This window comes from Lepidochelys kempii, chromosome 2, assembly GCF_965140265.1.
Source record: "Lepidochelys kempii isolate rLepKem1 chromosome 2, rLepKem1.hap2, whole genome shotgun sequence".
Taxonomy (NCBI): domain Eukaryota; kingdom Metazoa; phylum Chordata; order Testudines; family Cheloniidae; genus Lepidochelys; species Lepidochelys kempii.
Window position 1 is genome coordinate 100,772,245 of NC_133257.1, and position 24,899 is coordinate 100,797,143.

General features: G+C 40.4%; 1 protein-coding gene across 7 annotated transcripts in view; it reads left to right on the forward strand.

Annotated features, from left to right (window-relative positions):
- Positions 1–24,899, forward strand: part of ZNF407 (zinc finger protein 407) — a 463,568-nt gene that overhangs the window by 161,781 nt on the left and 276,888 nt on the right. For all 7 annotated transcript variants that reach the window (XR_012157273.1, XM_073331771.1, XM_073331772.1 and 4 more), the window contains exon 4: positions 24,256–24,330. Coding sequence is in view for 6 of the 7 variants with exons in the window: in XM_073331771.1 (XP_073187872.1) it covers positions 24,256–24,330 (75 nt within the window). In the remaining variant the exon portion in view is untranslated. The remainder of the gene's footprint in view (positions 1–24,255; positions 24,331–24,899) is intronic.

Below are 24,899 nucleotides of genomic sequence, written 5' to 3' on the forward strand. Positions count from 1 at the left end.
CTGGGAGGGGTTGCAAGTGCTTTGGAGGATAGGATTAAAATTCAAAATGATCCGGACAAACTGGAGAAATGGTCTGAAGTAAATAGGATGAAATTCAATATGGACAAATGCAAAGTACTCCACTTAGGAAAGAACAATCAGTTGCACACATATAAAATGGGAAATGACTGCCTACGAAGGAGTACTGCGGAAAGGGATTTGGGGGTCATAGTGGATCACAAGTTGAATATGAGTCAACGGTGTAATGCTGTTGCAAAAAAAAGTGAACATCATTCTGGGATGTATTAGCAGGCATGTGGTAAGCAAGACACGAGAAGTAATTCTTTCGGTGTACTCCGCTCTGATTAGGCTTCAACTGGAGTACTGTTTCCAGTTCTGGGCACTACATTTCAGGAAGGAAGTGGACAAATTGGAGAAAGTGCAGAAAAGAGCAACAAAAATGACTGAAGGTCTAGAAAATGTGACCTATGAGGGAAGATTGAAAAAAAAAATTGGGTTTGTTTAGTCTGGAAAAGAGAAGACTGATAGGGGACATGGTAACAGTTTTCAAGTGGTGTACAACCTCCGGCCCATGGGCCACATGCAGCCCACCAGGTAATCTGATTGTGGGCCGTGAGACATTTTGCTGACGTTGACCATCTGCAGGCACGGCCACCCCACAGCTACCAGTGGCCGCGGTTAGCCATTCCCGGCCAATGGGAGCTGCAGGAAGTGGCAGCCAGCACGTCCCTATGGTCAACGTCAACAAAATGTCTTGTGGCCCGCAATCAGATTACCCTGATGGGCCACATGTGGCCTGCAGGGCACAGGTTGCCCACCACTGATGTAAAAGGGAGGTTTATGTTGGACATTAGGAAAAACTTCCTAATTGTTAGAGTGGTTAAGCACTGGAATAAATTGTCTAGGGAGGTTGTGGAATCTCCATCACTGGAGACCTTTAAGAGCAGATTAGACACACCTGTCAGAACCTTCAGGAACGATAAATAACCGCCTCTTCTATTTCCTTAATTCCACAATTCCATTTTCATTCATTATTTTAAGGCTGGTCTCTTTCCTCTCTTTTCTTCCTGTCTTCTTTCTCCTTTCCTCCTCCTAATGCAGTCAGATCATTCTCCTTCCCTGACCTTGTGTTTTGCTGAATCTTTCAATAGTCCCCTCACAGAGCTCATGACTACCCTCAACAGGCTCCCTACCTTGAATAAAAACACATGTGAGCGTGGGGGTGTGGGAAGTGTGGATTTTCTCAAGTCTAGCACCCTCTCTGTTGGTCTCTGGTGATTTGTTGCATTCAGATATCCTATCATGCTCTCAGGGTATTCTTGAGAACATATGCCTTTGCCCTCCTAGCTTACTTCTTTCACCTCAGAGAAATTCTGGAATTGACAACAGTTGAAGACAGCAGACATCACAACAGAAATTGATAGTGCTGACAAGTTGTATGTTTATTTTGGCTGTTGGGAAGAGGCAGTGCCTACCCACTTTTCATCTCTTGAGGCTTCTACCATTGTGTGACTAGTAAGGGGAAGAAAAAAGACAACTACATTCAGAAGAGGAAAACATGACACTGAGAGAAAACAATACTATTTCTTGAGCAGTCCTGTGTTTTCTCTTGGTGAGGGGGTATGTGGGTTGAAGAGAGGAAGGTAAATCTTAGTTCATTTGCTTCTCATATTTTTTCTCCTTACCCTCAGGTGTTTTTGGCCTCCATCCTTCAGTTAAAGTACAGCAGGGTACTCAAGACTATTCCATTGCACTGTCAATTACCCAACTTCCTTTCTCTGCCACGCTGCCTTGCTGATGCCTGTACTTTTGTCACCTGCCCGAAGTAGCACTCTCTCTACCTCCATCATATTTCTTCCCTAGTCACTAAAAATATCTTACCTCTGCTTCTGACATCACAGCTAGTGGATGATTTAAATGAATGTCATTTTTACACCTTAAAAACTTTGTGTGTCCTCTTTAGCATACCTGACGGGGCAAGCACACATGCAAAATCTTCTGGGATATAAAAGTACATCAGTAATGTGAAGAGGCAATAGGAGTTCTAAAGGAATACATGGGGAAACAGTACCATAAAGGGGTGAACATGAGCAGAGAGCAGGAAAAAAGGATATTTACAGATATTTCCATATTTATAGAAATGCAGAACTCAGGAACAAGACATTGAGATGGGAGAACAGGAGAAATGACAGGAGTGGGGGAAAAAGGAAAGGAAAAGACTTGGAGAGTAGAAAGCTGTAGCTAATTTATTTTTGTTTGTGTCTTTCTGTTTCCATACCACCTTCTTTCTTTGAATGTGAGTAAGATGTGGGTGGCCCTTCAGTGTGTGCCTTTCAGACTTTTTGGCTATCCTACCAGGTCTCCCCTGACCACATGTAAACCTGTATAGCATAATCAAGATGTACTTATGTTTATGATGTAGTTGTAGTTGTACCAGAATTGCCTTAGTATTCTGGGGAAAGAAAAGCATCCCTAACAGAACAGAACTCTCAGAACAGGAATATGTAAGATTTGCCTGTGTGCGCCAAAGGTCCTGTCGTCTGCTATGGAAAATGAGGGGGAAAGAATGTACTGCATTTACTAAAAAGCTTGGAACATTTTATTTTAAAAATTCAGATTTGGTTCAATTTGATATCTGGAAGATATTCTGGCCATTTTTGTTGGCCTGTTCCTTTTCATGGGCTTTATCCTTGACCATTGAAATCAATGGAAGTTTGACCATTAACTTTAGTAGAAACTGGGTCAGGCCTCAGACTTGCCATGTTTCTTTCTGTCACTATCATCAGCTTACGCCAGATCTAGGGTACAGTCAGACAGCTATCATTATAAGTGCTTTTGGACATCACACATTAGCCAAATGCCAGATGAGGAAGAATGGGTTATGATTGAGTCTTGGTATCTAGATCACGTACAAAATGGTATTACCAACATTTTTCTACCTGCTCTTGGAAAGGCAGTGTTGGTTTAATTTCAGAGGTATTTGGGAAAAGTCAAACCTCTGTTTTTTAAAAATAAAAAAGTTTTCTATTTAATTATTGAAAGAATGGAATAGTTATTTTTAATGTCTTAGACTTATTCCTGGAATGCAGTGCAACTTAAATGCATGTTTTTACAACACTACTTTGTTGAAAGATGGGGTTATAGGAGAGATGGAGGAAGGAACATTCTGCATATATTCTGTTTATTACATGGGAAGGGAGGCAGAGCTCTTTGGATACAAGAAAATATAAAAGACCTGTATTTGAGGAAGTTTGTAAATGAAGTTTACTAAGAACCTGAAAATACTGGGTAGAATTCACTGACCAGATTCTGCCAGTGAACTAAGGTTGTGTGTCTTTCCTTCTTTCTCTGGCAGAAAGCGCATGAAAAGCAGGGACAAAGTGATGTGATCTACCTGCAATTCCTGCTCTGCTGAAGGTCCTGTCTTGGGTATAGGAAGAGTGCGGCTGTGTGGTGAATCAGTGCATCTCTCAAGCAGCCACTGCTGACGGGGCGCCTGTGGAGCCCCATATGATTTTGAAGGTTGCCCTTCTCAGGTGGAATCCCCAAAGGGAAGATGCTGCTTGTCATCCGAGGCACCTGAATTCCCCCTGGAGCAGAACTGCCATATTTGTAATGGAGATGTGATTTGCAACACTGTCTGCAAGTGAGAATTGGGCCTCCAGTCTCAAAGTAAATGGGATCACACCATCTTAGCTTCTAGATAAAATTACTTAAGCTGTTTATTCAACAAAGTCTAGGGGTTAGGAGATGCTTATGGATAAGTACAACAGGCTCTCTCCTCTGGCATTTTGGGTTTAAATTGCTAGTGAAAATGTAAAGGGTCTCAGTTGAGACCATATTTAAGAGCATAATAAAATCTCCACACAGTTTGTCACAATCTTTGCTCAAGCAAGAGCAAGATTGGGAGTTCAAGGGAAGTACTAGTTCCAGATTTTGAGGTTCTTTGGAAGAGCTATATTGGGGGGCTTGCACAGTGCCTGCTTACACAAGACAGTGATGTTGGTCCTTTACTTTCATGAGCCTTAAGTTTACTTGGAAATTAATAAAATCTGTAAAGTCTAAGCAGGCTGTTTAAATATATTGCTTGAAACATAATATGCATTTTTAGCATAGATGATGGTAAATTCCCAATAAGTTGTCAGTGTTTTTAAGATATGTGAAATTCTCTAATTGGTATTCATTCAGGTAATTCCAATGGCAATAACTCCTGCATTCTGAAAGGTTGTGAAAGGCATTTCACACTATTGCTGTCTTTATCTGGAATATCTTGTTTACTTCCATACTGTATATTACATATACTTTTTCTGTTTGTTTCTTAGAAAAATATCCTTTTGGAATTATGCTTTTCCTGCTTGTAAGCTAACCAGAAAGGGATATAACATTGAAAAATCTACAAAAATGCTAGGGACGGGAAACAGTAGAGTCAGGTGTATAGCAATGTGACTTTATTTCTTGCTGCATCCCGTATCTATCAGTACTTCCTAGAGGTAGCTGCAATGTTAGGACTTATTTTGGGGATGTCTTCTGCAACATTATGCAGGAAGAAGGGGTCATATAATGAACTTGAAATGGACATATAATAAGCTATTTCGGATCAAGTTACACAAAATCATTCCTTGTGAACACAAGTATCTTGGCATTATCACCAGACACATGTCCATTTCATATCGCGGAGGAATGTGCAAGTTCAAAGAGGCAGAAAAGCATGATAAGGGGACCTGGCATGAACAACTGAATTCCACTGATGCATGAACACCAACACACAGACACACAAATATACTTATGCAAAAAGAAAATAGCTCTTTGGCAGATCTGATTCACACTTAAGTGGCTAATTGCTCAAACTGACACTGACCTTGGCAGCATTACAAAGATAACATGTTTTTTAAAGGATGGATTATTCTTGAACAATTTCTCCAATATATTAAGCATGGACATGTTTTTCTTCAACCGTAGGCATACCGGTCCAGTTCTTTTTTATTCCACACACATTCCTGGCCAGTACAACGAGAAATCCACTTTCCATATATGTTAAAAGTGCTCTCTGTTCTCCTTCTATGAAGAACAACAGGCAGGGTAGGGTATTGACATAGGTCTGACTAGTTACACACCTGTTTCTGTTTTTGTAGGATTGCCTTTGGAAGCGCCTGTGCTGTAGATCAGCTCATGATCAGTGACTTTCTGCCATGACTGTTCCATTTCCTGGGGATTTAAATGGAAAATTTAGGATGCTCCCCTTTTCTTATCATCTTAAGCGTATAGTAGCATGACTAGAAGAGGATAGGTTAAGGAACCAGCTTTAAGGAAGTTATAGTTCAGGAGACTGGATGTCTCAGGGGATTAGTCATTGCATACAGATCCTGTCACCTTTAGGCTGCCTGTTCAAACCCAGCTCAACTTGATTCTGACCAAAAGTTATTATCATCTGTAAACAGTTTGTTGTCCTTATCCCGATAAGTAGTACAAAACGATCACCACAACTGGCACTACTCTTTGTAGTCACAATGGGGAAAATTTAGGATTGAAAGGGTATGGAGAGTAAACTTTACTTAAAAAAAGTAAATAAAAGCACACAGGGGATGGTAGTGGAATACTGGGAATTACAGACCGGTGAGCCTAAGTTAAATACCAGGTAAATTGAAATTTATAATTTAAAAATAGAACTATAAAACACATAGATGTTCATGATATAATAGGCAAAGCCAGCATGACTTCCGCAAAGAAAATGTCTCTATTATAAATATGTAACTGTTATAAACAAAATAATGGACTTAGGAGAATCAGTGAACATAACTTGTTTGGACAAAGTCCCAACTTTGACAAAGTCCCTTTCAGGATGCTGGTAAAGAAACCAAACAGTTTTAGATGAAGAGGTAAAGTTCTGCTATGGATTAGAAACTGGTAAGAGAGAGAAAATAATGTTTAACATAGCAAAAGATTAACTGTGAGGTGTCCCCAAACCTGTATTACTCCCTTTGCTTTTATTATCCATGAGCAAAGTTTTTGCTCAGTTTTTTCTTTTTAAATAAACTGTCAGCAGTAGAATGAGATCAGTATGCTGATGCCATTGATCATTATGCCGAAGCAATTCACCTATATTACACTATGGAAACAGCGTCATAATGTCCACTGCACACTGATCTAGCTGTATCTTTGCTGATAAATAAGGTACAAAGTGGACCATCCATATTAAGCTTTTGACAGTTACTTTACTCCTTACAGTCAAAAGAAGGGAATTCCTTTTGCCTATATTACCAATTTTCTCTTGGTTACATACCCAGTGCAGATGCCAAGATGCAAATGTGTATTTTGGAGGCTCTTTTAGATGAGCAGATTATAAAGAAGATATTCATCTGAGTGCACAGGGAAATTGTATTTGTGAAATAGTGATGACAAAATCCTTTTTTTTTTTTTTTTTTACTAGAATGTTGAATCTATTTTGTTTAAATTCCTTTCCTATTAGGGGGAAAATGCAAAATAGAACATTGATATTGGGAATAAAGTGTTATGTAATGGATTGCGTTTGTGTGTTGTGTTTACAAGAAGAGATTCTACTAAACTGTGTATTGTTTAGGGCCAATCCTTGACAAGTGGCAAAAAAAAAAAAACCATTTGAAGTCAGTGGGAGCAGGATCGTCTTTTTTACAGTAGTTTGTGGATACAAAACATAATTAATATTAACAGACCAAGTAGGTAGCCAACAAAAGAGGCAGTCAGAATCATATGAAAGAAACAAAAATTGTCTGAAGGTCACCTTACATGCAAATGGTTTTCATCTAAACGTAATTAAGATAAGCATATACACAGGGTAATTTTAGTGTTCAAGTTAATAGGGCTTCTAATCTTGCTGCATTTTTATCCTCATTTTAAAAAAGTCACCTGGGCTTATTTAAAAAAAGAGTGGATATGAAGCTTCAAAATAACTAACTCATCTAGTTGTCCTTCACTTGTTTGTGAAATAAAAAAAAAAAAAAATTTTGTAGCCCTATCCTGCAGGGTGCTATGTGCCCTCAATTTCTATTGAAGGGAGCTCAGCAACCTGTAGAAGGTGCTCAGCATCTCTCAGGATTGAGCCCTTTGCTGAGATAGTTTTTCTATCTCTTAAACTATATTTTAGACCATATTAAATTAATGCTTGTAAAGAAGAGTGCATGTAAGGACATTTCCAGAAATTTGTTTCTGTAATCAAAGTAAAGTTATTTTGTTTTGTACAGCTGTAAAATAATGTCCATGCTCAGCAACATTTTTAAGGTTCCTACTCTCTTGCCCCTTAAGTTAGGGCCTGATTCTGCAAGATGCTCGGTGTTCGCAACTCTGTTTGTCTTTCATGGGTGTTGAGGGCAATCCATACCACCTTAGAGGTGCTTAGCCCTTTCTGGATCATTACCCTCAATACCAATATTTTGAACACTGCAATCATGGGAAATTTGAAAATTGAGTTCAACAAAAGGGAGCACACTGTTTCTGCTTGGGTTCAGGTGGGTGGGGAAGAAATGGGTATAATAAGTAGTTTATACAAAAAAAGTTGCATTTTTTGGTGGAATTTCTAAATGAAACTTAATCAAGTTTAATGGCTTATAACATTGCATGAATTTGTCAAAACTGATCAGCTGGATTGCTACACAATGAATAGTGAAAATGTTCTGTTTTTAAGGCTTATAACAGCCTACAGGCACTCAGAACTCAAAATGTTATTTGATGATATCAGAATGCTAATGAAATTATTATTAATAGCACATATATTAATCTTAATGATACATGTAAATATGAACAAATGTAAAGCTGTGTTAACACCAACAAAATTATTTTCCCGGTGAAAGGAAACCTTGGGTTAAACTCCAGTAATCAAGTATAAAACACTTTGTTATAAATATCTCAAAATAAGAAAGTTCCTGATAGAGATTGAAAATATTAATTATGAATATGGTATCTCAAGATTTGTTGTTTGTTTTTTTGTTAGGGTAAGATTTTTAAAAATACGAATGAATTTATTTGTTTTAAAATAGCAGGAAAGAGACGGACACGGACTTTCATATGTATGTTTGAGTAAAAAGAAGTAAATAAAAATTTGTCTTGGTTATCATGGTTTTAATACATTCCTGTTTAATAAGTATTCTTTTTTTTAGTGTTTTTAATTTATTTCCGTTGTGGATTCATGTGGACAGTAACTTGAATTTAACTAATTTGTGATTTTTTTTTTCTTTTATGCTTACCACTGTTTAGGTTAATAAAATAAACAAACAACCCCCACACCCGTAAAATAAAAGTTGTAAATGTTAGTCTTAAATATGTTTGTTAATGAGGTTTAAAACGTTGCTTTTATGTTGCTGGTGGTGGTGTTTCTTTGTTTGGGGTTTTTTGTTTGGTTGGTATTTTTTAGTAATAGCAGGATATTTTCTAGTAAGGCAGGGGATTTGTATCTAGAGAGTGTAGAAATTTGTAATTCCATAGTTGCAGTCATAAACAGAACATTAGATTTTTATAGTAACATCTACCATTAAAAAACATTTCATTTTGCCAGTGTGATATGAGCTTTATATTGCAGTGAAAGAGAAAGAAAGAGAACATTATTATATGTGAGAATTTCATGGCATGTTACCTGTTGAGGGCCCTGTAGAGTCAAAAGTATAGTACAGTGACTTCTTGACAAAGTGACAGACAGTAGCAGCCTTAGTGTCACTCTGTATTATCACCTCCTGCTAGCTGGAAGCACTCCCTGAAGCCGGTCTAGGTTGCATAGTCCTAGATGAGGTCTTCATGGGTGCTGACCATAAAAAGTTCATCAAAGTAATGAGGCGAGGCGAGAGCTTGGCGCTCATGGGCAGAGCTCAGCACCAAGGAGTGTGAACTGGCTCCAGCTGTGACAATAAAACAGCAGGTGGCTGCTGTCATTAGGGGTGGCAGATGAGGCAGGGGACTAACATTCAGCCCACAAAACTCTCATTTGTTAGCCATCGCCACTGTACCATGCAAAATAGCTTCCATCTCAGTCAATTTTACTTTGCAAAATATTACACACTCGCCATAAGAAAATTAGAGCCTTGGGTTTACAGGTTCCTTTGATCTTATTATCACAGAACTGTGCACTGTCAGGTTAACTGGCAAACTGGGCTCTTTTTTCCCCCATGAAGAGCAATTTGAAGGTTTTTATAATAATTTTATAATATAGCATTTTCACCCAGCCATTTGTTTCCTGCTTAGTATTTTGGACTCTTTTCTTTGTAACTGTTATAAAATCAACTCCCCTCCTCCATGCATTCTGTATCTGCTATTGCTGCTTACAGAATCAACTTCTAGTCCACGCTATAAAATCACATGGTTAACAAACTACTTTCTACCTCTGAGTCCTTAGTATCAGCAGTACATAAAAATGTAGACATTTTATCCAATTAGTCATGGTTGTTGGTGTCTTTGCTAATCTCAGGAATGAAGCTAATTGTGAAAATTCTGATTTTTTTATTTTATTTTAGTTTTGTTCTCTACATTGAAGGAGGAAGTTATTGTGGATTATTGTTATAATTCTTGGAGGGAGTGACTTAAAGTATTTCAAACCTGAGACCTATCTACATTGATAACTATATGGAACTGTGAGTTCAGATTCTCACAGGGTATGTCTACACTATGAAATTAGGTCGAATTTATAGAAGTTAGTTTTTTAGAAATCGTTTTTATATAGTCGATTGTGTGTGTCCCCACACAAAATGCTCTAAGTGCATTAAGTGCATTAACTCGGCGGAGTGCTTCCACAGTACCGAGGCTAGTGTCAACTTCTGGAGTGTTGCACTGTGGGTAGCTATCCCAGAGTCCCCGCAGTCTCCGCTGCCTATTGGAATTCTGGGTTGAGATCCCAGTGCCTGATGGGGCAAGAAACATTGTCGCGGGTGGTTCTGGGTACATGTCATCAGGCTCTCTCTCCCTCCCTCCCTCCGTGAAAGCAACGGCAGACAATCGTTTCACGCCTTTTTTTCCTGAGTTACCTGTGCAGACGCCATACCATGGCAAGCATGGAGCCCGCTCAGCTCACTGTCACCGTATGTCTCCAGGGTGCTGGCAGACGCGGTACTGCATTGCTACACAGCAGCAGCAACCCATTGCCTTGTGGCAGCAGACGGTACAATAGGCCTGAAAACCATGCTCAGCATGTCAGAGGTGCCCCTGGCCACCTCGGTATGGTCGGTCAGGAGCACCTGGGCAGATATGGGTGGAGGGACTAAATTAGGAGTGACTCGACCAGGTCATTCTCTTTAGTTCTGCAGGCAGTACTATTGTACCATCTTACGGTGAGCAAGCAGGAGATGTGGATGGCTTAAAGTCCTTCTGCACCGTCTGCTGCCAGCCAAAGATGTAAAAGATAGATGGAGTGGATCAAAACAAGAAATAGACCAGATTTGTGTTGTATTCATTTGCTCCCCCGTCCCTCCCTCCGTGAAGTCCTGCCTGAAATACCAGAGGGAGGGATAGCTTAGTGGGTTGAGCATTGGCCTACTAAACCCAGGGTTTTGAGTTCAATCCTTGAGGGGGCCATTCTGTGTGACAGTTGTTTTTGTTTCTCCTTGATGTAAAGCCACCCCCTTTGTTGATTTTAATTCGCTGTAAGCCAACCCTGTAAGCCATGTTGTCAGTCGCCCCTCCCTCCATCAGAGCAACGGCAGACAGTCATTCCATGCCTTTTTTCTGTGCAGACGCCATACCACAGCAAGCATGGAGCCCGCTCAGATGACTTGGGCAATTAGGAGCACATTAAACACCACGTGCATTATCCAGCAGTATATGCAGCACCAGAACCTGGCAAAGCGAAACCGGGCGAGTAGGCGATGTCAGCGCGGTGACGAGAATGATGAGGACATGGACACAGACTTCTCTCAAAGCATGGGCCCTGGCAATGGAGGCATCATGGTGCTAATGGGGCAGGTTCATGCCATGGAATGCCAATTCTGGGCCTGGGAAACAAGCACAGAGTGGTGGGACCGCATAGTGTTGCAGGTCTGGGACAATTCCCAGTGGCTGCGAAACTTTCGCATGCGTAAGGGCACTTTCATGGAACTTTGTGACTTGCTTTCCTCTGCTCTGAAGTGCATGAATACCAAGATGAGAGCAGCCCTCACAGTTGAGAAGCGAGTGGCAATTGCCCTGTGAAAGCTTGCAACGCCAGACAACTACCGGTCAGTTGGGAATCAATTTGGAGTGGGCAAATCTACTGTGGGGGCTGCTGTGATGCAAGTAGCCCACGCAATCAAAGATCTGCTGATATCAAGGGTAGTGACCCTGGAAAATATGCAGGTCATAGTGGATGGCTTTGCTGCAGTGGGATTCCCTAACTGTGGTGGGGCCATAGACGGAACCCATATCCCTATCTTGGCACCGGAGCACCAAGCCAGTGAGTACATAAACTGCAAGGGGTACTTTTCAATAGTGCTGCAAGCACTGGTGGAACACATGGGACGTTTCACGAACATCAACGTGGGATGGCCGGGAAAGGTACATGACGCTCGCATCTTCAGGAATTCTGGTCTGTTTCAAAAGCTGCAGGAAGGGACTTTATTCCTAGACCAGAAAATAACTGTTGAGGATGTTGAAATGCCCATAGTTATCCTTGGGGACCCAGCCTACCCCTTAATGCCATGGCTCATGAAGCCGTACACAGGCATCCTGGACAGTAGTCAGGAGCTGTTCAACTACAGGCTGAGTAAGTGCAGAATGGTGGTAGAATGTGCGTTTGGACGTTTAAAAGCACGCTGGTGCAGTTTACTGACTCGGTTAGACTTCAGCGAAACCAATATTCCCACTGTTATTACCGCTTGCTATGCGCTCCACAATCTCTGTGAGAGTAAGGGGGAGACATTTATGGCAGGGTGGGAGGTTGAGACAAATCGCCTGGCCACTGATTACGTGCAGCCAGACACCAGGGCGGTTAGATGAGTACAGGAGGGCGCGGTGTGCATCAGAGAAGCTTTGAAAACCAGTTTCATGACTGGCCAGGCTACGGTGAGAAAGTTCTGTTTTTCTCCTTGATGAAACCCCCCGCCCCTTGGTTCACTCTACTTCCCTGTAAGCTAACCACCCTCCCCTCCTCCCTTCGATCACCGCTTGCAGAGGCAATAAAGTCATTGTTGCTTCACATTCATGCATTCTTTATTAATTCATCACACAAATAGGGGGATAACTACCAAGGTAGCCCAGGAGGGGTGGTGGAGGAGAGAAGCACCAGGAGGGGTGGTGGAGGAGGTAAGGACAAGGCCACACAGCACTTTAAAAGTTTAAAACTTTAAAACTTATTGAATGACAGCCTTCTGTTGCTTGGGCAATCCTCTGGGGTGGAGTGGTGGGTGGCCGGAGGCCCCCCCACCGCATTCTTGGGCGTCTGGGTGAGGAGGCTATGGAATTTGGGGAGGAGGACGGTTGGTTACACAGGGGCTGTAGCGGCGGTCTGTGCTCCAGCTGCCTTTCCTGCAGCTCAACCATACGCAGGAGTGCATTAGTTTGATCCTCTAGCAGCCTCAGCATTGAATCCTGCCTCCTCCCATCATGCTGCCCCCACCTTTCAGCTTCAGCCCTCTCTTCAGCCCACCACTTACTTTCTTCAGCCCGCCACCTCTCCTCCCGATCATTTTGTGCTTTCCTGCACTCTGACGTCTGCCTCCACATATTCATCTGTGCTCTGTCAGTGTGGGAGGACAGCATGAGCTCAGAGAACATTTCATCACGAGTGCGTTTTTTTCGCCTTCTAATCTTTGCTAGCCTCTGGGAAGGAGAAGATCCTGTGATCCTTGAAACACATGCAGTGGGTGGAGAAAAAAAAAGGGACAGTGGTATTTAAAAAGACACATTTTATAGAACAATGGGTACACTCTTTCATGAGAAATCTTGCTGTTAACATTACATACACAGCACATGTGCTTTCGTTCCAAGGTCGCATTTTGCCTCCCCGCACCATGTGGCTAACAGCGGGGAACATTTCTGTTCAGCCACAGGCAAACAGCCCAGCAGGAACAGGCACCTCTGAATGTCCCCTTAAGAAAAGCACCCTATTTCAACCAGGTGACCATGAATGATATCCCTCTCCTGAGGATAACATAGAGAGATAAAGAACGGATGTTGTTTGAATGGCAGCAAACATACACTGCAATGTTTTGTTCTGCAATGATTCCCGACTATGTGCTACTGGCCTGGTGTGGTAAAGTGTCCTACCATGGTGGACGGAATAATGCTGCCCTCCCCTGAAACCTTTTGCAAAGGCTTTGGGAGTACATCCAGGAGAGCCGCAAATGTCAGGGCAAATTAATCATTAAACATGCTTGCTTTTAAACCATGTATAGTATTTTAAAAGGTACATTCACCAGAGGTCCCTTCTCCGCCTGGCGGGTCCGGGAGGCAGCCTTGGGTGGGTTCGGGGGGTATTGGCTCCAGGTCCAGGGTGAGAAACAGTTCCTGGCTGTCAGGAAAACCGGTTTCTCCCCTTGCTTGCTGTGAGCTATCTACAACCTCATCATCATCATCTTCCTCATCCCAAAAACCTGCTTCTGTGTTGCCTCCATCTCCATTGAAGGAGTTAAACAACATGGCTGGGGTAGTGGTGGCTGAACCCCCTAAAATGGCATGCAGCTCATCATAGAAGCAGCCTGTTTGGGGCTCTGACCTGGAGCGGCCGTTTGCCCCTCTGGTTTTCTGGTAGGCTTCCCTCAGGTCCTTAAGTTTCACGTGGCACTGCTTCGGGTCCCTGTTATGTCCTCTGTCCTTCATGCCCTGGGAGATTATGACAAATGTTTTGGCATTTCGAAAACTGGAACGGAGTTCTGATAGCACGGATTCCTCTCCCCATACAGCAATTATATCCCTTACCTCCCGTTTGGTCCATGCTGGAGCTCTTTTGCGATTCTGGGACTCCATCATGGTCACCTCTGCTGATGATCTCTGCACTCACCTGCAGCTTGCCACGCTGGCCAAACAGGAAATTGAAATTCAAAAGTTCGCGGGCATCTGAGTTGAGAGTGCTGTCCAGAGCGGTCACAATGGAGCACTCTGGGATAGCTCCCGGAGGGCAATACTGTCTAATTGTGTCCACAGTACCCCAAATTCGGCCCAGCAAGGCTGATTTCAGCGCTAATCCCCTTGTCGGAGGTGGAGTAAGGAAATCGATTTTAAGAGCCCTTTAAATAAAAAAAAAAAAAAGGGCTTCGTCGTGTGGACGGGTGCTGGGTTAAATAGATTTAACGCTGCTAAATTCGACCTCAACTCCTAGTGTAGACCAGGGCACAGGGACAACTTGGTCCTTCATTTTTCTTTGATTTCAGTGGATACATGATGTTCCATACAATTTACTATGTATGCATCTTTCACATGCGACCATAAAATGGAGGTATTTTTGCTCACCACAGTAAGGGCCACATTATCTAAAAAGGGGTTCACCTGCATATACAAAATTGAGCAAACAATAACATGCTTACATTTGCATGCTACATTACCTTGATTGTGAATGCCTATCAGGTATTGTGAATACAAGTGAATGTAAATGAACAATTTACAAATATCTCAATAGTAAGTGAATTTTCACTAGGTGTGTGTTCAAACACAATTAGTCTGCCTTTAAAAAATTTAACCCTTAGCATCACATGGAACTTTCATGACAGTTTGGGTTTACTTCTTGGCTTCTTAGACCAGAATTCCCATTTCACCCATTATAGTGATAGTGGTGCTCTACACGCCTGAAATAAGTGCATTTCAGTGGTGCTCTTTTTGAATTGTTTGTAAAACACTTTTGTATACTTAAAACGCAATGCACTGAATAAAATGTAAATTATTGTAATTATTTGATCAAAATCTTGGAATTCCCTAGAAATGTCAGCATTGCAGTGCAGGAGGAGAAAAATATTTCTTTTAAAAGGACAATGTCTATATAACTTAGCTCAGAGAAAGCTGAAGGACAGGAAACTGCATTGGAGTGGGAAAGAGAAATTATTAGAAGCAGAAGAAGGGGCAGCGGCAGTGATTGCACCTGTTGTCAGCAGCGAAGATATAACAGGCTGTTTTCTTCAGTGCCTCCCTCCCACTCCCATTTCTACATGTTAAAATTTAATTTGCTCTATTTTAACTTGCTGAAGACAAAACCATACTCTTTAAGTGTATGATAAAAACTTAAACTGGGCACACTGTATCTGGTAATATATGGGAATGGAAATGGCACCACTGATTAAGAAAGATCAGTCCACTGGTCAAGTACCTGGTTGCCCATGTTCCTGCTTCCGGGGAGCCTTCCGAGGTGAGTGCTGCCTGGATCCAGCACCCCAAAAACCCTTCCCTGCCCCGAGCCCCCTCCCGCATCCAAACTCCCTCCCTCTTAGTTAACCAGAATTTTTGACTTACTGGCACCCTCCATTCTCCCAGTGTGCCAGATGATAAAGCTTTTACTGTAATTACCCTTCCTGTTAATTCTTTGATAGACATCTTCACCTACACTTGTCTATCTGGATCTTAAGCCAGCTGTTTCTCACAAAGGAACCTCTTACCCAGGCACTGGGATGGCACGGAAACTATAGAGATGGTTGTGGATGTGAGCGCCTGTTAAAGATGGGTTTGGAAGGATGATTCTGATGAAGAGCAAAGTGTGACACAGTATGAAACCCAGTTGAAAAGCGCTATGTGAAGTGGCATAAAGCCTCTCTGCTGATTTTTCTCCTTCATCAATTTTTTACAGTTTGTGAGGAACAGGAAATTCTGGGATTCTCATGACCTAGTGCCTTGGGCTAATGTTCTGTATTAGCAGAAAAAAATATTTTTCATGTGATTGGAAGGAGAGCAAGCGTCCCAATATGAAACTGCCAGATTAAAGGCACCGTCTGTTTAGCTATTGAATTCTGGTTTGGGGAAAGAGTGCTCATTTCTGAAGATAGAGACTGAGACTCAGAGCATTACTAGTGAGACAAGTGAGACGACGACATCAGTATGCGTTTTGGGTGAAATCCTGACCCTTGGCAAGTTTCACCACTGACCTCAAAGGGGCCAGGATTTCACCCAAAATGTATGACTAATTTTGTCCTCTCACCCGTCTCACTAGTAATGCCATTCTGTCTCAGTGGGTGAAGAAGAGCGGTAGGTGAATAACAATCATTCTAACACATCCCTTTTAGGTAGTAGGTCATACTGTAGAATAGAGATGGGAATGTAGAGGATGGAAGTGAATGAAAATAAACCTCTAATAAAGGTTCACAGTAAAGCTTTGGGTCACAATGCCTCGGCTGATGTCTTTTGTTGCCAACTACATTTCCCCCTTTGTTGCTGTCAACAGGGGGAACAAGATCACAGTTGTATGGGCTTGGAAATGTTGGGGGAGGGAGGGAGTGTGTTGGGAGACAGGGAATCTTCTGGGCTGTGAAATCTGTAGGCCAACTCTTTGTTCATGTTGCAAACACCTGAAAATCTTGGTTTATTTTGAGAGCACTGAGAGACCCTTAGTGAGCATGACAAACAAACATCATGTTCTCAGGTATTGTCAGTTTTTTGTACGTTGATGATAATCTGTTCTTGATACAAGGCACTCTGTGAAACTGAGCCTAAGGTTGCATTTCACAATTTATGAAAACAGGTTCTGTGTTGTGGTAGACTGGGAGCGTGATAGCACTGATACAAAATGCATTGCTTTTTTAGTTCTTTGTGCAGCTGTTAGATTACCAAACACCTGTTAGAGGTGACAGTATACAGATGTTTGACAGCCAGGGAAAAATAATAGAACATGTGATTCTTTTAGCTTAGAAGTAATTTGGTAAGGTGTGTTTTGAAGTGTAATTACATAGCTGTGCTGCCTACCGTTATCACTTAACATTCATTAAATCCTCTGAATATAGAAACAAACATATCTTGTAATGGTGCTAATTTTGTCATATGTTTGCAAAGTGGATTCTTGACAGACTGAACACCTTTTGACTTCAAAATTTTTGCCACTGTTCAGCTCTTTTAAATATGCTCACTAAGCAAGCAAGGTAAGTGGGGAGATGTTTATTTTTTTTAAACTAAAATAAGCAGGTGAGTAATGTGCTGTAAATAGGCTCCTGCTTATTAAAATTGAACTTACAGGCATAGCCCAACTTTTTATATGTATTCTATTCATAATAAAACCATGGATGATGTTGTTGGTCTTTAGATGTTCTACATGTCAAGTCACCTCTGCTGAAATTTTCAACTTTAAGAACAAAAATAAGATAAAATAATGAATTACATTTTTATTTTGTATTGCAAGAAATGCCCACTGAGTTCAACATTTTCTTCAAGTGGATTGTTGTTTTTAGTAATGATGCATGAACACCTTCAGTTTCATTGCCAAACATAGGTGTTTGGGGAAAATTAAAAGGCACATGTTCCCTAAAATTGATTGCATTGTGTTTGTTTTTTGTCTGACCTGTTTCACTGGTCATTAATTTTTAGTTAACCTGTTCATTAGATAATATTTTCCTGTGAATAATATTAGAGTTCTCCTAATTCCAGTGAAATTCTAAGGAAAAAATAAAATCTTGAAACTCCGTTTCATTCATTTTAGAAATGCTACAGCAAAGAAAGATCCACTTTTTTATTTTAAAGTAAATTCTATTGTAAATCTCATTAAACTGGCAAATGTTTGCCTTGGTTTCAACAATAGATCGTACTCTGTTGTGTCCTGAAATAGCAGACACAACCGTCTGATGGTGCTTATCATGATGCCATATGTGCATCCCAAAGTTTACTGTGGTTGTTTTTTACAAGGCCCAAAGTATGTTTCGTATGCATGACATTTTGCTTTGTTATTGATCAAAATCTGCATTTGCATACTAGTCTCCAATAGTGTTTTATTGTACAACCTCTTCTAGATACTGTGGGACACGTCATATCATTTTCCAAAGTGTCTAAGGGGCTTAGATGCTAAGCCCAATTTCAAAAGGGACGTGTGTTCTGCTATTCAAGCAGCTTTCTACCTCCTTTTAGGAGGTACAGCTTCCTCAGTACTGGTCTCTATGTACCAGGAACAATGGAGCACTGTCCCAGTTAGTTAGCCATCTTTACCTTGTATCCAACTATAGAAGCTCCCGCTCATTCCGTGTAGCTCTCTTCTTTCATAGTGGTATAACTATTCGGATTTGGATTCTGTATCACCAGTTGCTGAATGGGCAAACCAGTCAGGGAATTCTTACTCACAGACCAGCTGTTGCACAACAATTGAGATATGTTTGTTTTCCACTCTCCTTTTCTCTGCCTAAGACTCTTATACCAGAAGAGGTGGAAGGAGACAATCCTGCCTATCACCACCACTTTATGGCCATGCAACTAATAATTCTTTTACATCTTGAGCAACACAGATTGGTGATAGAAGGACAGCAATTGAAACATGATGAGAGACACAGGAATATGCAGGAACAACAGAGCTGATTGATAGTGTGCAACTCATCCATAATGATCTGTCTGGTACAGACAGTAAATTATTCTGTAGATTGATGTAGCTCATTGAACAGCACATTGACAATCCCGTGTCCATAATTATGTTCAAACGGGGTCAGGATCAGTGACATAGGTATACCCAGGACATGCGATGTACAGAGACATATTCCTCCAATGTTGCCATATTCCAAGAATTTTCCTTTTCAACTTGTTCCCCATGTGAACCCAGCTTCATTCAAGGAACCTTTACAAAGAAAACAGAAAAAATAGGAGGGGAGATTTCTAGAAGATAAGGTTGTAGTTTGCTCAGCTGATTATTATGTTTCCATACAAAATCTGTTTCCTAAAATTCTGCTTTTTTGGACTTAATTCAAGAATAATAATAAGTCTCCTTTGAAGGAATAGCTCTATTGTAGAGTTGTAAGGGCCTGTACTCCCATTCACAAGACCGGGATCAATTTTCTGGTCTCTGTGCCAGAGTCAGCCCCAAGAGTGGGAGTGCTGCTGGGAGGTGAGGAGGGCGTGGGAGGGAGAAATGTGTATGTTTGTTAATTAATAGTATCCTCTCTGGCTAAATAAGGCACACCATTGACAGCTTCCATACTGGTTTTTTTAAGGGGCATTGGGGGTAGGTGATCGTGCGGGTTTGATCTCTCAAGATATTTGGGTCTCCTGCCTCTCCCCCTGCCCCAAGGCTTGAGAGCCTGAGCTCCAGGCCCAACTAAATGTCAAAGCAAAGTTTACACAGCTACTTATAGCATGCTAGTGCAAGCCCTGCTGGCATAAGTCTGTGGACCTAGGCTGGGAGGCTTGGTCCCGAATGCAATGTAGAGATACCCATAAGGGCTAGACTGTCCTGTTATAAACACCCAGCTGCTAGATGAGTCAGCAGAAAAGCCCTACTTTTCCATCTAAGGATCTAGAACCTGACATTCTGTCCCGGGAGGCCTGCAGCCTTTCAGATCAGTGGATATCTTCCACAACAAACTCAACCCTGTCAGATAGTTCACTTTTAAATTGAGTCCCATGTGTACAGTCCTGTAAGAGAGTTGTTGGCAATCCAGCCTGGTCCCTTCAAAGTCAGCAAACAGCCATGAAATTCCCAGGATTTTAGACTTGTGCTGCATGGAAAAAGACAGCTTATTTGTATAAAACCTTTGGCTCCTAATCAGTTTTACAAATTTCTGTACTGTGTTGTCTTAAATTGACCTGTTGAGTAGGCTATCCTGCCATAGAGGCAATATTTGTGACCTTTGGCAGCAATGTTCTGCATAGTTTGGTGAATTAAGATTCACCAAAATTAGATCTGTAAAATTTGAATGTGCAGTGATATATGTGCAAAACCCTGTTCTGGTGTACACAGCAGCTAATTTGAGGGTTTCAGAGTAGCAGCCATGTTAGTCTGTATCCTCAAAAAAGAACAGGAGTACTTGTGGCACCTTAGAGACTAACAAATTTCTATTTATAGAAACACATTTTATTTAAACAGAGTCAGATACTTGTGGGTTATGATCTTCCTTGTAAAACTTGAGTATTTGATTTGCATTTAGTAGTTATCACAGCAGCTAGTATGAAACCACTATGAAAGCTTTGGAACTGCTGCTATTGGGGTCAGGCCCTGGCCCCTTCCACCCAACACGAGACCATCTAACTGGTCTGCACATCCAGGTGTGGAGACGGCCAGGTGCCAGAGGATACCTTCTTAACAGACTCTTATGTCACAGCTCCATGCTCTCATGCAAGAGAACTCTATTTATTTATTTATTTATTTATTTATTTATTACATAAAGTCCTCCCCCGCACCCTGGTAGTTTTTAACTTCTACACGTTAATCTGTAGTATCTTATTTTTGTAACATTATTAAACATGAAATTAGCTTGGCTAGTAGGATTGCCACCCAGCTGGGTTTTTACCTGGAGAGTCCAGTTTTTGGCTTCTGTGCCATTTAGGGTTGTCAGGTGCCCAGTTTTTGACCAGAAAGTCCGGTCATGATGTACTGACCGGACACCAAAAGTCAGTTTACTGTGGGGCAAGGGGAGGCATCAGGTCATTAACCTGTGCCAGCCCCTGCTCAGCCAAGGCCGCCTCCTACCTGCATGCAGGCTCTTTGTCAGGCTGCGAACAGTGGGGGAGGGAACTTGGGGGCAAGAGGTGGAGCATGTGGGTGCCTTGTGGGAAGAGGCAGAAAAAGGAGCGGGGTCTGGGAAGAGGCAGCAAAGGGGGTTGGGCATTGAGGGAAGAGGTGGAGCAGGGGTGGGGCCTCGGGATCCGGCTACCAGCAGTTAGAAAGGTGGCAACTCTGTTGTCTAACTATTGTATAAAAATCCCATCCACTTCTGGTCTTATCAAAACAAAAGCAATATTTCATTGATCATAAAAAGATAAGTAAAGTGGCAGTACATTTCCTAACTTTTTTACAACATATATAATACTTAATAAATCAAATTATGTCATTGATATAACTTTTTAAAATTTAACTTATACCTTAAGTAGAATAATAGATCACGACTCCTTTCCTGACACTTTAATACTTTCTATTTATGCATTAGTTGTAACTATCTAAGCTTTCATGTATAAATGATCTATGTCAATCTTTAATTCACTTCACTCCCTCGGTGTCACACAAGTCTTTTATTAAAGAGGGTTTTTAAAAAATATATAATATTTGTGTTAACTTGCAATGGAAATTATTTATGCCTGGTCCATAGTGCTATCACTCTAATGGTGCATAGCCCCTGTGAGATCATATGTGAAAGCCGCCACACTAGGTTGCATTCCATCTTAAATTCATTCCTTCTAATGAACTTTATTCATGTTAGGGGCAGCCTTAATCTTTTGCAAGGCTGGGGGGGAGGGGCATAGATCTGTGGAATGTTTTGCTACCAATTCCACGTGACTAGACAAATGCCACAGAAAGTGTTTTTGAGAGCACTGTGATTAGTCCCTTACTCTTAATTTCTTGCTTAGTCCATCAAATCATGCTCACTCTTGGACTGGTGAGCTTCCTATTCTTGAGTCCAGTGGTCCCTGCAGCTACTCTTTAAAGGAGTTGGTTCTGCTCAAGCAGCTGACTGGTAGGCCCAGGTACTATTAGCAGTATTGCCAAACCAAAGCATTCAAAAATCATGGGTCAGGCCCCCCCAAATCATGAGATTTTAAAGAGCAGTAAATCTGCATTCTTACTGGACTTCTGGTTTTTGAGACTGTTTCACATTTTCAAGCATCTCTCTTCAACCATGAGGGCTAGAAATTCACTTTTTTTTTTTTTTAAGTGAAAGCTAAGGTTTTTCAGGTCATCACCTGGTTCCAGAAGCTGGGACTCTGAAAAAAATACCAAATATCACGACTATTAATAACATTGCAAGAGTTGGCAACATTGCAGGAGCCTGGGTGACATTGCCTCCCATAACAGTGGACTTGGCCTAGGGTCTTCCCAAAAATCTGTAGCTGTTGTACTTCCGAAGCCCAGAGTCATCATCTTGACGTAGAGGCTGAGTTCTAGAAAAAAATAATGTTTTGCCTTAAGTAAGTGCTCTCTGTATTTATTATATTGTATAATAATTATTGTTCATCTATTTAATTTCTTTTAAAAATGGCAACATTATCATTTAAGGCCTGATCCTGCAAACTGTTGAACACTATCTGAGGTATGGTGAATGCCTTTAGCTCCCCCTGAAGCACTCAACATGTCTCAGGAAGCACTGAGCTTTTCAGTATCAGGCCCTTTAGCATTACATTTGAAGGGGAACCTGATGGCGGCTCCTGAAACATTTACAGTGGCAGTTTTCATCTTTGTTTTACCATTTTGTTTGTGCTATGGAAAAGCAGCAAAATGGTTACTCACACCTGGAGCATTGCAGATATTCAGCTGTGATCAGTTATTATACTGCATAAGGCCTTTTCCCCCTTCTTCCTTGCCTGTTTGATTTTCACATGCAGCTTTTTCTCTATTTCCATTACAAAAATGGGAAAAGTAGTACATTTTTGTTTTTCATTTGGAACCCTCAAGTGCCCAGATTCTGATGAAAAAGTTTCCTAGGAAATATTGCATAAGAGATTGAGATTTTTACATTCAGTATACTATAATGACACTTTGCCATGTAAATAACAAGCTGTGCTCCCCCCAACTTTGATTATTGTGTAGCTCTCACACATTAGTATCTTAGTTTTTATTTTTCTTCTAGAAAATTAAGAGAGACAATGAAGGTTTCCAATTAAAAATAAGAATAATATTAATTTAAAATGTGTTAGATAAACTTACAGCAATGTTGAAATGACTCTGCTTTCTGCCAAAAACAACAGAAGTAAATTTGGAATTCATTGTACAGTTGGAACACAGAATTTTATGTCAGTACAGTTATTTTCCTTATGTACAGTAATTCTGGTGACATTTGCATAGTAATAATCAAGATAGTGTGATTGATTATTCAGGTTTCTAAAGATTGTGGTTAATCCCATATGAAAAAAAAATGAGTCCCTGGTATTTTTAATGTCGTCTTATAAAAATAATGAAGTCACTATCATTTTAAAAAGACAGAATTATATTCTTACACCCTGAAGGCTTCACAAAAACGAGATTCTCTGTAATAATGTGAAAGTGCCCAAAGTAGATCAGACATGGAGAAGATACATTAACATATTTGTAAAGGAAAAGTACTCTTTCTTGGCTTTTGTGGCTCGTATATGCCATAATGCTACAGTGTTTTACAGTCCTTGCGTTGTCCATTAGTGCAAACATGTCCAGATGAATTCAGCGTTTAATGTTAAAAATCTTATAACATGCCAGTTTGATTTGTAGCTCTTCATATCATAGAATGCTAATTAAAATCATATTTTTGCATATGTCATGCCTTTCATGTACATATGCAAATAGATTCTATTGCCTTTCAGCTATTAGTAATTAACTTTATGAAGGACAGCTGTAATACATAATTAACAAAAATGTTTGCAAACCCTTTTTTCACACTGAAAGTTACAGCAGTAAAATTTTTGCTTATCTAGAGAACCATTTTAGTTTGAAGTTTCAGTCTGATATCTGAATTGTTTGAAGCAGTCACATGATATCCTTGAATTGATGTTAATGGTGTTATCACCGGAAGAACGTTACTCAGTAGGCTCCTATGTTTTTCATTACGTATGTCACCAGAATTAAATTACTGTAATTGAACTGCTTTGTGTTTGGTATAAGGCATAATGTCGGGTAATACATTTATTGTTGTTGTTGATGATGTCTTGGTGCCACTTAGGCAAAATTCCTGTGCACAATGTAATCACAAACATTATCTCCCTATAGCCACAAAAAGAAATCCTAGCACTACAAATGATATTATTTTTTCCCTATGTGTCTCTTTAAATAATTAATATGTTGAAGGTTGACCAAACACAAGTAATGATTAAAGGCCTGATCATGCAGCATTCTTACTGAAGTCAATGGGACTGCTCACGTAAAGAAGGATTTTAGGTTTTAAGGTTAAATAAATAGAAGGTTAGAGAATGTTATATAGGTAAAAAATAAATTTATTTTTCAGTATATTACATAAAGTGTTTTTAAACTGCAAAGGGAATCAGGAACAAAATTATTGTGTATGTTGACAAGTGATTTGTTTTTATAATTGTTTTTTTGTATATCTGTGTAAGAAAACCCCAGATTTGATGTAGATCTGTAAACTTATGTTGTTATGATATCGACTTTCAAATTTGAAAATAGGTTATGATATCTTGATCTAACAGAACTGATTAGATTTCCTCTTCAATAAAATATGCTTAAGTACGTGTTTAAAAAAATAACCCCACCCATTTTTACAAATGTTTTGGTACAAGCCAATTGAAATTCATATTTTTTTCTTTTTTTAGAGTGGCCTTTGTGATGAAGAAACACTTAAATACTCACTTATTGGGCAAACATGGAGTTGGTACACCAAAAGAAAGGTAAAGTACAATATTTTGCTAGTTTACACAAATGTGTTTACGTGTACTGCAAAAATCTTTTAAGATGTATTAACTACTCTGATTTGGATTCTATTAATATACTATATACATACATTTATGTAATATATAGGCATGATCCTGCGTTCCCAGCCCGCCCAAAATTCCAACTGGAGTTGTGTGCATAAAGAATATAGGCTTGGGGCTGGCTGGTCCTTTTTCAGTGAAGCACTTAAGCAGTGCTTAATTTTCAATGTGCTTAAATCTCACTGACATCAGTGGGAATTAAGACATACTTAAATGATTTGCTGACATGGGTCTTATCGAATGCTCACTGAAGTCAATGGAAAGATTCCCATAGATTCCAATGAGAGCTAGATCTAATTTTGTTTTTATTAGAGTATGGCTTAGGCAGTCATAATAGGCAAAACTTCAGTAGTTGTGTCTTGCCTTCCCAAAGACAAACCAAAATTACACACAACCCGTTTTTGTTTTTGGATTTCGTGCTTATAAGTTTATAAAATATTTTACATTTTCAAACCAAAAAATAGGCCCCCTTAGGTTTTGTTGAT